Source organism: Eptatretus burgeri, chromosome 11 (genome assembly GCF_056783735.1).
Source record: "Eptatretus burgeri isolate ZD-2024b chromosome 11, Ebu_testis_v1, whole genome shotgun sequence".
NCBI classification, from domain to species: domain Eukaryota; kingdom Metazoa; phylum Chordata; class Myxini; order Myxiniformes; family Myxinidae; genus Eptatretus; species Eptatretus burgeri.
In genome coordinates this window covers 41,864,830-41,877,431 of record NC_140971.1, presented here as the reverse complement: position 1 = coordinate 41,877,431, position 12,602 = coordinate 41,864,830, and the positions used below count along the sequence as shown (strand labels likewise).

At 43.0% G+C, this 12,602-nt stretch overlaps 1 protein-coding gene across 5 annotated transcripts in view; it reads left to right on the top strand.

The window, feature by feature from the left end:
* The first annotated feature begins 1,123 nt into the window (after positions 1-1,123).
* The window catches only part of LOC147016933 (ras-specific guanine nucleotide-releasing factor 2-like), a 140,577-nt gene continuing 129,098 nt past the window's right edge, over positions 1,124-12,602 (top strand). For 2 of the 5 annotated variants that reach the window (XM_085846196.1, XM_085846199.1), the window contains exon 1: positions 1,938-2,796. In XM_085846196.1, the coding sequence (XP_085702322.1) occupies positions 2,527-2,796 (270 nt within the window). In that variant the 5' untranslated portion in view covers positions 1,938-2,526. Of the gene's footprint in view, positions 1,315-1,937; positions 2,797-12,602 lie in introns of those variants that run through there. The other 3 variants (XM_085846197.1, XM_085846195.1, XM_085846198.1) reach the window with 2 other exon arrangements.

Here is a 12,602-nt window from a genome sequence, read left to right as displayed (position 1 = left end):
GAACCTGAAGACCCCAAGACCCTTCAAGACCCCTAACACCCTCAAAGACCCCTAGTACCATTAAGATCCCTAAAACCCTTTAGACCACTAAGACCTTTCAGATCTACAAGACCCTTCAAGACCCCTAATACCATTAAGAACCTGAAGACCCCAAGACCCTTCAAGACCCCTAACAGCCTCGAAGACCCCTAGTACCATTAAGATCCCTAAAACCCTTGAAAACCCTTTTGACCACTATGACCTTTCAGATCTATAAGACCCTTTAGACCCCTTATACTCCCCAAGACCCCATAAGTCCCAGAGTGCGGAGACTGTTTCCACCCCTAAGACCGTGTCGATCCTATTAGAACCTTGAGATCCATGAGACCTCCTGTGTGAGGACCTTCTGCAGTAACACTTGAGGGTTATCAGCCATAATCAAAAGCCCCCCCCCCCCCCAAATTGGTAAACCGCCTAAGTACCCCGGAGACCTAAGAGGCCCCAAAATAAAATGAATGAATTATGTCTCTTTTTATAGCGCGTGCGCTGTATACAATTGCACCGAGTTTGAAATGTCCCCGCCGGCGTCTACCACATCTACCACGTCTCCGGTGTCCCCTGTGTCCCCCCGTCCCCCCCCCCCACGTGCCTCAAGACAGCCAATGATGCAGTGCGTAACCTCGACGGAAATGGCGACAATTGACGGAAATACCCGAGTATTTCAATGGAAATTTGTGAAAATAATATGTTTTATATATGTGAAAACCATTTAATTTATTGCTTGACGGAAAAAAACGAAGAAACGCTCCCCTCTCATGTACGAACGAAAGAAAGACGTCACTTCCGCCCACCATCGCATTTCCCGCCGAACGCCGAAAGCTAAGTTCTTCTTATGCCATCAGTCTTTTGCGGTCCCCTGCCACGCTGTATCGAACGATTTCATTCCTTCTGTTATATATAAAGGTGCTTATCACAATAATAACAAGATTTTTACATTTCAAATATTAAGTACGCTTTTTAATTGTTTTTCAACTGAAAAAGCATAAATTGCATATTTTAACATTTGGGTACTCATTTGCTTCACCACACGTGCGTATTGAAGGATTTCACTTGTTTTTTTCAGGTTCTGCTCAACATGGCTGCTCGAATTGTGAAGAGTCCCTCATGGTGGAGGAGGGGTCTCATGGTGGAGGAGGGGTCTCATGGCGGAGAGGAGGTCCCTCATGGCGGAGAAGAGGTCCCTCATGGCGGAGAAGAGGTCCCTCATGGCGGAGAAGAGGTCCCTCATGGCGGAGAAGAGGTCCCTCATGGCGGAGAAGAGGTCCCTCACAAAAAGTAAAAACACCTTTCCTGTCATCGCTCAATTTTGTTGATGTGGAATCTCAAACACTGCTCGGTCTTCTTCCAACATGTTACTGTACCATGTGTCGTGTACCTGCACTGAAGTTGTGCACCTGATATTTGATTCGGGTCCTTGACCTACTTTTTATGATTGTCGACCTAATTAACAAAAATCACCTTTTTCATCATAACTCGAATAATTTCGATCCGATTTTCATGATGTTGGGTTTTATGGATACATTGTACATGGGGACACGTTTTATTCATTTACATTTACACTCTATCCCTAAATGTTGAAGGTCAAGGTAATATGGTGGTCCAAAAAAACCTGTGGTCATCATTGGATCGTGGCCCCAGGGTCACCCGAGGAGGGTTTAGGTTAGGCCGACCCTTGGCGATGGTTTTGTAATTGCACAGATCTATTTTTTGTTTAATTTTTCATTGTTTTGTTTGTTTGTTGTTGTTGTTGTTTGCACTCCTGGTACATGGTCCATGTCCGTGCCCCACCATGTGGTCCACTCCCGAAGAGAGGTCATGTGATTGGTGCTTCGCAGGACCTGAAGGTGGGTGTCTCTTGTGCTCGCTTCGTGGTTAGTGGATGTTAAAGACGGTTTAATTTTTACCTGCTTGACCCCCATCCTCATCCCACGACTGGCACTGATCGATTCGGAATGGAAATCGCAGTGATCACCCACGTGATGGTAATTGCCGTCATGCGATGAAGAAGCACGTGATCGTGGACCTCAGCTGCACACATCGCTGGATCGAACGAGCTTAATTAACGACGAGATTCGCATCTTCGCGACACCGGTTGGCTTGAACGAGGCGGAAGGAGGGAGTGGACTGGACATCCCGTCGGGACGTGCCAGATGGTGGGCGGCGGCGCTTGGCCCGGATCAACGGCCCCGGCACAGCGCGACGCCTCCCGCTGGATCACCTTGAACCCCGGAGCCGACCCCCCCCCCTCCGGCTGGATCACCTTGAACCCCGGAGCCGACCCCCCCTCTGGCTGGATCACCTTGAACCCCGGAGCCGACCCCCCTCCGCCCCCGCCCCCCTTTCCCCACCGAGTCAGGTCTCCTCTCGTGGTGAGATCGCGGCTCTGAGGACGCAACGCGCGCCCCGCACCAGGCGCACTCATCAGAACTCCAAGTGTTGCACTCACCGGGTGCGGAACCGGTGCAACCGAGGGAACCTGAGCCGGCGATGCAGCGCACTCTACGGTACAACGACCTGCACGTTGCTGCGCTGGCGTGCCGTGCGCGTCGTGCGGGGACTCGCGTGCGGCCCGTACGTAAGCACAGCGCCGACGGGAGCCGTTGGCACGGCCGATGGCTCGCGCTCTACCAGAACCTGCTCTTCTGCTTCGAGTCCGAGAGCAGCGTCCGACCCCTCGCGGTCTACCTGGTGGAGGGTTGTGCGTGCCGGCGGGTGGGATCACCGCGACTCGCAGCACGAGAACCCAGCGGGAAACACGTGGGTCCTGGGAAAAGCGCGGGATATGTCCAGGGAATACGAGATGCGGAGTATGCCGGGTGTGCGTGTGTGTACATAAGGCATAAACAAAATGGTGTGAGTGTGTGTACATAAGGCATAAACAAAATGGTGTGAGTGTGTGTACATCAGGCATAGACAAAATGGTGTGAGTGTGTGTACATAAGGCATAAACAAAATGGTGTGAGTGTGTGTACATAAGGCATAAACAAAATGGTGTGCGTGTGTGCACATAAGGCATAAACAAAATGGTGTGAGTGTGTGTACATAAGGCATAAACAAAATGGTGTGTGTGTGCACATAAGGCATAAACAAAATGGTGTGAGTGTGTGTACATAAAGCATAGACAAAATGGTGTGAGTGTGTGTACATAAGGCATCGACAAAATGGTGTGAGTGTGTGTACGTAAGGCATCGACAAAATGGTGTGAGTGTGTGTACATAAAGCATAGACAAAATGGTGTGAGTGTGTGTACATCAGGCATAGACAAAATGGTGTGAGTGTGTGTACATCAGGCATAGACAAAATGGTGTGAGTGTGTGTACATCAGGCATAGACAAAATGGTGTGAGTGTGTGCACATAAGGTATAGACAAAATGGTGTGAGTGTGTGTACATAAGGCATAAACAAAATGGTGTGAGTGTGTGCACATAAGGCATAAACAAAATGGTGTGAGTGTGTGTACATAAAGCATAGACAAAATGGTGTGAGTGTGCACATAAGGCATAGACAAAATGGTGTGAGTGTGTGTACATCAGGCATAGACAAAATGGTGTGAGTGTGTGTACATCAGGCATAGACAAAATGGTGTGAGTGTGTGCACATAAGGTATAGACAAAATGGTGTGAGTGTGTGTACATAAGGCATAAACAAAATGGTGTGAGTGTGTGCACATAAAGCATAGACAAAATGGTGTGAGTGTGTGCACATAAGGCATAGACAAAATGGTGAGTGTGTGTACATAAGGCATCGACAAAATGGTGTGTGTGTGCACATGAGGCGTAGACAAAATGGTGTGAGTGTGTGTACGTAAGGCATCGACAAAATGGTGTGAGTGTGTGTACATAAGGCATCGACAAAATGGTGTGAGTGTGTGCACATGAGGCGTAGACAAAATGGTGTGAGTGTGTGTACATAAGGCATAGACAAAATGGTGTGAGTGTGTGTACGTAAGGCATCGACAAAATGGTGTGTGTGTGTGCACATAAGGCATAGAGAACATGGTGTGCGTGTGTGTGCATAATTGCACAGATAGAATGGTGTGTATGCACATACATGGAAATGGGGTGAGTGTGTGCACATGAAGCACGGAGAACATGGTGTGTACGGTGTGCGTGTGCATAAATGTATACAGTGTAATAAATAATATCGTGTGTGTGTGTGTGTGTGTGTGTGTGTGTTTTACACGTGTTGATATCCCAACGCCATGTATAATTCGTGCTGTGTTTTATCGCCGTGACCAGAGCCTGGAGGGACACCCTCGCGGTGTGCGTACTCACCTTTGAGCATTGTGGGTTCGAATCCCGACCCAGCTGTAAACGATCATGCCGGTGTTTCGCACGTCGGCCGAAACATCGATGTGTGTATCGTCCATCGGAGGGACGTGAAGCAGAGGACCCATCTACCAGCACTTGGTGGATGTTCAAGATTCCACGATGAGTGGGCGACTTATCACCGGCATCGTAAACAAATGACAAATTCCGGCCGAAATCACCTTCAGTTTTAACGTCAGGCCTGGCCGACGCCGATGGGAATGCTTGGGGTTGTAGTTGTAGTTGTAGTTGTAGCTGTAGCAGTTTGTCGATGTATCTGGAAAAGGTTTCAACGGCTCAGCCTGTGCATATACATGACCTTTAAGAAATGCATTTGCTGAGTCCACCACCATAGATTGGTGGTGGGATGAAACCTGTTGTGGGTCCAACAGGGATCATGGGGAGGCACCACGATGACAAGTTCGCCTTGCTCTTTTTATTTTATTTATTTATTTTAATGAACTTCTTCCCCCATCCTTGAGAGGATGACTCGAGGACAGGCCAGACGTTGATTGGATAATAAGAGTGGTGGGGTGGTGGGGTATCCATTCTTGGTTAATCTATGGTACTGGCCCAAAAGTGTGTTCTTGGGGTATTTAATGCCTGCACCTGCCACTGGGTTCTCAACTAATTTTCCCATGAATTGGATCACCTCCCCACACCCCCTTTGTCTCCTACCGTGCAGTCAATGTGAATAGACAAACAGAACAGCTCAACATCACATCTTATCCACGAGCAGCGAGCCTCGGTCATCATCTCGGTTAAGCGACCCATGTGATTGGGAGACGTTGATGATTCGCGGTGTTTGGTCCAGTTGAGAGGGGCCACAGCCCGATGACATTATGCACACTACAACTATCATGTATTGCTATCGCAAAGCAAGTTGCTGAATGTGGGAAAAACGTCTTCAGGAAAGCTTTTTTATGCAAGGCCTGGGTCTTCTGGCCATTCTGAAGTTACACATTACATGTACTATAAGTGTATGTGTGTGTGTGTGGGGCATGATTTTTTTGGTGGAGTTCTACTGGAGCGTTCTGATGTGGAGTGTGATAAACCAAAATGATCATCATGACCTCCTGAGTTGATTACGCTAATTAACCATAAAGAACGCAGAATTCCCATGTTTTAATCACACGCCATGTTAAGGTGTATACAGCAGCTTAATAGGTCTTTCCATGGCATTGCAATTACAGACTAAATAACAAACAAAAATGATAACATTGTAACAAAGCATATATTAATTAATACTAATAGTAGTAGTAGTAGTATCATTTGGCAACAATAACGAAGGTATAATCCCTGTTCGCTTGGTTAAAAAGGCAAGCTAATGTATGCTACAAGGCCATGAAGACCAATGAAAATGTGGTCGAATGGACCAACGAGCCCACTCGTCTCATAAATACATGGCCATTGCACACCAAGTACATGCCCCTGTGCTCTCACAACAACGCAGTGGCAATCGTTTCTGTGAACATTTCAGTTTCTCACACCTCACCACCTATCGTGATCCTGATACAGATCTCCATCTTTTTTTATCCACCAGCAGCCTCGGGCCTCAATACCTTTGGGATAGAGAGGACTAATTCTGCCCATTCATTTGTTAATTCTTCACTGGAGCAGTTTTTTTTTTAAAGTTATTTTGGCTTCTTTTGTCTCAAGCCAAGTTACTTGATTTTTGTGATACATATCAGCTTTGTACACAGATGTGATGGATCTTCCATTTAATTCTTTGTTGAAAACAAAACAATACTTGGGGGGGAAAAAGTTGAAATCCTCCCTCCAATTTTAATGTACAATACAGAATCTCCATTCGTAGAAGAGTTGAAATAGTCCCTCAGTTTTTAATACACCACCTCATTCATGTGAAGGGCTGACATCTTCACTCATATTTAATTTAAATATCAAGAACGTAGTCTAATGGAAGAGCTTTATTTGTTTATATGCAGCCTGTAGCTGCTTGGTTGCATCATTTTCTGGAAGTGCAGCTTTTGTCGCTGATGACGAGCTGAGTCAACCCACCTGGTGCGAATTCAACGGTCAGAATCTTTGTCGGAATCTTTGTCTCTTGTCTTTGTCAGAAAGAAAAATATCAGTCGATCAAGCACAAGTGCAGCAGACGTTGAACGAGTGTGTGAATCATTTCAACAAAGTCCCAGAAAATCAATGTGACGCGTATCAAAAGAACTGGGACTACCAACCACCACTGTACACAGGATTTTGCATAAAAGTCTGAAACTTTATGCCTGTAAGGTGCAGATTCTGCAGAAACTCAAGGCAAAGGATGGGTGTTTGGGTCCATCATGTGCCATGGAAATGCTCATTCGCAAAGAGGATGATGAAGATTACCTAAAAAAAGGTCATGTTCACAGATGAAGCTTGCTTTCATGTATCAGGATGGTCAACCGGCACAACATGAGGATCTGTGGCTCTGAAAAACCCGACATGGCCATTGAACACATACATGAGGGTCCAAAGGTTAATGTGTGGTGTGGCCTTCTCCATGACCACTTGGTGGGTCCGTTTTTCTTTGCAGAGGGTACAATGACCTCAACAATTCACATAAACATGTTGGAAGGATTCGCCTTCCCACAGATTTAAGACCTGCAACCCAAAATCATTTTTCAACAAGATGGCGCTCCCCCTCATTGGGCCCGAGTCATTCGAGCCGTCCTGGATGAAAAATTTCCAAGTTGCTGGATTGGCTGAGATGGACCAACTGCCTGGCCCCCTTGATCACCCGACATAACTCACCCCTGATTTTTTTTTCTCTGGGGGTTTGTCAAAGATGTTGCCTACAACACCAAGGTGGCAAACCTGCAGGATGCATCCTCGTTCTCGGATCACAGCTGCATGCACACCGATCGAAGCAAACATGCTGAGCTGAACAAGGCAGTAACTCGTGTACCGCCTTGATGTCCTGTGCATGACAAACGAAGCTCAAATTGAAGTGGATTGATGGTGTGCACAAAACTTTATGAGTTTCTGTATCATATAAACCAAAGTGTATCGTTGTCTCATTTGTAGTTCCAAATATATTAACAGTCAAAGTTGTCCGAGTCTTTTTGGAGCACCCTGCCAGCCACTTTAACCGTTAAGCCCACACCAGGCTTCATGGAAGAGCTGAATTATTTTCTCCATTTCACTGGACAAAATCTCTACTCATGGAGGTATTAAAATGATTCCTCCTTTTTAATATGAAGAATATACTGTATGCCTATGGAAGAGCTAAATTATTCCTTTGTGTTTTAATATTGATGGGATCGACACTCTTGGAAGTCCTAAATTTTTTTCCTCCATTTTACAATGCAGAATCTATACTCATGAAAAACTTGAAATGAGTTTCTTTAAAAAAAAAAACAACAAAACAAACAGAATCCATGATCATGGAAGAGTTGAAATATTCAACTTTATTTAAATATAAACAATCTAAGCTCCTGGAAGAGCTGAAATCTTCCTCCATTTTACTATACGTAATCTATACTCGTAAAAAGTTCAAATGAGTGCCTTTTTTTAATATACAGAATCCATGATCATGGTAAAGCTGAAATCTTCCCTCCTATTTACTATATGTAATCTATACTCGTAAAAAGTTCAAATGAGTGTATTTTTTAATATACAGAATCCATCATCATGAAAAAGCTGGAATCTTCCCTCCTATTTACTATACGTAATCTATACTCGTAAAAAGTTCAAATGAGTGTCTTTTTTAATATACAGAATCCATGATCATGAAAAAGCTGGAATCTTCCCTCCTATTTACTATTCGTAATCTATACTCGTAAAAAGTTCAAATGAGTGTCTTTTTTAATATACAGAATCCATGATCATGGAAAAGCTGAAATCTTCCTCCATTTTATTATACGTAATCTATACTCGTAAAAAGTTCAAATGAGTGCCTTTTTTAATATACAGAATCCATGATCATGGAAAAGCTGAAATCTTCCCTCCATTTTACTATACGTAATCTCTACTCGTTAAAAGTTCAAATGAGTGTCTTTTTTTAATATACAGAATCCATGATCATGGAAAAGCTGAAATCTTCCCTCCATTTTACTATACGTAATCTCTACTCGTTAAAAGTTCAAATGAGTGTCTTTTTTAATATACAGATTCCATGATCATGGAAAAGCTGAAATCTTCCCTCCATTTTACTATACGTAATCTATACTGGTAAAAAGTTCAAATGAGTGTCTTTTTTAATATACAGAATCCATCATCATGGAAAAGCTGAAATCTTCCCTCCTATTTTAATATTTACAGCTTTACACTCATGAAAGACTTGAGATCTTTACTTCAGAATCTATAGTTGTGGAAGATTGGAATTGAGTATCTTTATAAGAATATATACAAATCCATGATCATGGTAGACCTGAAACCTTTCCTCAATTTAAAATACTAGAAACACCTGATCCCTTTCAGAGGGAAGAGGGTCATATGCACACCATCTATCTTCTATTTTCTATACAAGTTATATGCTTATTATGTCTTTGTTTGTTTGTCTTTCCGACAATTTTCTCTTCAACTACCTGATCAGGGACCATAAAACCCATTTCATTATCAGAGTTTTTGTTTGAGGAGTTCGTGTTGTATGTTATTTTTGCCATTACCAATAACTTTGTATGTTTTTTTTTTAATCATTCAGCTTATCAGCGATTTTTTTTTAATTTTTTTTTATTTTTTACTGAAACATCACGAGCTGATGGAATCCCGTGAGATTGTGAATGAAACTTGTTTTCTTTTATTTACTTTAAACATTGTGAACAAATGGGAATAGGAACAAGAACGTTATTGAGAGCTTGAGGAAAGGGGGAGGGTCTGGAGGACAGAGTTTGGTGGAGGGAGGGGGACAGTGTTGGGAGAGGGGGGGGTTGAGGCTTTGGTGGGGGCGTTGAATTGAAGACACAGTGTGTGGGAGTTTGTGCATTTGGGGTGGGTTTGAAGACTTGTAGTGGGAAGGGTATTTGAAGACTTGGAATGGGGTGCGGGGGTTTGAGGACTTAGGTTTGGTCAGGTGGCTTGAAGACATGGTTAAAAACAATCCATATACAGTCGAAATATAATCTGATGGCTGGAATAATCGGGCAGGCACTGGGATATATCATTCACACATAAAGATCCATTTCAGCAACTTTATTAGTTAAAGGTCTTCACGGCCTAGCTAGCGGCATACACAGAGGCTGAGCTCGTGGCATACCCAGATGCCTGGCGAGTTGAGGCGGCTGATGCAACAAGCATAGAATGTCTCAAGGACGTCAGGTTTCCTCCAAATTTCTTTCAGTTCAGTGTTAAACAACAGCAGCGACTGTTTAAAAAGGCAATCCTGCACTGGGCAGAATTGACCAAATAGTTAATTCCGTGTGCCACAAAATGCAATGATAAGCTATTTATACACCTTAACATGGCGTTTGTCCAAGGTGGAAAGCACCCTTTGGGGAGGCAGGCAAATGAAGTTGCTACAACCCCCACTCTGTGACCCTCGAATCCCCCTGGCAAGTTTGGTTGAGATTGGATAAATAATGACCGAATGTACCATGGTCAGACAGACAGACACCAAATTGTGTATTTTCTTTAGTACAATACGGAATGTACATTTACGGAAGAGCTGAAATCTTCCTTTGTGTTTTAATATCCTCGAAATTTCCACTCGTGGAAGACCTGAAATATTTCCTCCAATTTACAATGCTGAATCTCTACTCATCATCAAGTTGCCATGAGTGTCCTTTTTTAATATGCAGAATCAATGCTCAAAGAGCTGAACTATTCATTCACCATTTTTTTTAAAATATAAGGAATCTAATCTCTGGAAGACCTGAAATATTTTCGCAGAATCAAGGCTAATGGTAAACAGCATCGAGGCTCATGGAAGTGTTGAAATGTTTCCTCGTTCTTTAGATACAAAATCTGGACTCAAAGAAGAGCGAAATTCTTCCTCCATTTTACAACACCAAATCTGTGCTCATGGAAGACTTGATATCTTCACTCATTTTAAAATATATTCAGAATGTATAGGCTGTGGAAGAGTTTGAGGGCTGGCGGCATAGCCGAGAGGTGTGAACACTCGCCTCTAACATGTCGAGTCTTGGTTTGACCCTCGACCCAGCTATAAACTCATCCCTTGTGTTTCACAGGCAGAGTGATTCACCAATGTGTGTGCCGTCCCTTAGATGTACGTTAAACGGACGTCCCATCTGCCGGCATTATTTGTTGCACGTTTAAGATCCCACGGTGTCCTTCACGAAGAATAGGCGAGCTATCGCCGGCACCCTGAACAAATTCCAAATTTCTGTCCTAACTTTAGTCGAATGTCAGACCTGGCCAGCCAGTTTGTGAAAGATTTGAGCCAAGGTTCCCCTAACCAACCCCACAAGAAGGTGGGAATAATTGTGGCCGTTAAAGAAGATTAAGGCTATGGAAGAGTTTCGGTCTTCCCTACTTTTCCCAAGCCTTGCTATAAAATGAGCGATAAACTCAGCGGCTTCTCCCTTTCTCTAAATTTCCTGCTGTTTCTTCTCTCGTCCGGGGGATTCACTCCCACGTTCCATCCAACTCTTTGAACCGTGTGACTGTGATGTTTTGTGTAGTTCATTTTGCTCTAACGATGAAATATTTATAAAAAGTGCGAATTTTTTTTCACCTGATCAACTTTTCCATTTATCTTTCACACATAATATAATCATTATGCATACCGGTACTTTAAATTGTTTTGAAGGAATCGTAGTTTTCTTCTGGCTATGTGGTGAGGTGTAATTTTAATAATCCGTGGATTTCCTTCAATTTGAAAATTTATTTATTTTCTTTTTTTCAAATCTTCCAACTCGTGATGTCATCTTCAATAAATCACACACGACATTTAAAGACAAAGGATTCTTTGTCTTTTTTTTAAAGTTTCAAAATCGAGTCATCAAAGGACATCTGTTCAGTTTTATGATCCTTTATTGTATTACCTGTGTGTTAAAACACTTTCTCCTAAAGAAATCAGAACGTTTTCACACATTGGTAATGTCGGATAATAAAATAATACGTGTCTGATTTCAAAATTCTGTGAAAAAATAATTGTGTCTCTCATGCGCGTGCTGATGGTATTATTCATGTATCAAGCTTCCTCCACTCATCATCGGTCTTGCATCGTCGGTGTCCGTAAGATGCTGCACCAGTGTTGGTTCTTTACAATGATGGGTGAACCAAGAAGTTGCCACTGGGGTCCCATGATGTGCACATTTTCTTGAAGAATCTTTATTGAGTGCATGTTCAAATGCGAAAATACAATTTCAAAAAGGCAATCAAATAAGTTTAAATAAAAACAATTCCGCCAAAACTGGTCGTCTTACGTCTACAAAAGTCTGAGAAAGACGAGAAGCTACTGAAAGACTAAAAAAAAAAAATACTTTTTTGAAGAGCCAAATTGTTTTTTAATTGTTGCAATCCGGAACCACTACTCACCTCCACTCATTCCTTCCTCTTTTTCACACCTGTGGAATCAACTTCCACATTCTCTTAAATCTCATTCCTCCCTCCATGTTTTCAAGATAGCTGTTCACCACCATCTCAGATGCACCACAATGATCTTTTCTACCCCCATTATTCCCCCCCATAAGCCCACCTCTTTTCTCGGTGTTTTTTTTTCCGAAAAAGCTTCCAGTTTTTCCTTCCTTTGAGTTTGCATCATTGTTCTTCTCGTTCACCCTCACCATTATTCTTCCCCACATCTCCAAGTCTCCCTCTATTTTGTCCCTCAACCCTGCTTCTGGTGTGTCGTTCCCCATCTCCTTCTACAGTTATTTTTGTTGTTACATCCTGATCCATCCGATCTTCTCGCTCCTTCATGAGCCTCGACATTGTACAAAAGAACAGAGTTAAAACTTCCTACATAGGTCTGATAAACATCTGATCTTTGTTCGACAATCGATGGATTCACTTTATATGCAATCGCTTGCATCGTGAGATGTACAAGCAAACGCAAGTACATAAAAAGCAGTTTTATCTAGTGTCGCATCAACTTCAGCTGTTGCCCGGTGTCTTTGCTGGAATGTTTATCATTTCCTTTTGTAGTCGGGAGTTTCCTTCATTTTGTAATTAAATTTGAATGGCTTCATAGCAAATTGCACAATCGCTGATCCGGCGATGATGAAATGATCTTGAGACACGTCTGCGCTCTTTTGAATCCACTTTGTGCACCGTGCTGCCTCCATGGCCTAGTCCTTCACCAATGTGATTGTCATGCATTTGGGAATTTGGAGCAGCTTTTTAACCTTTGAA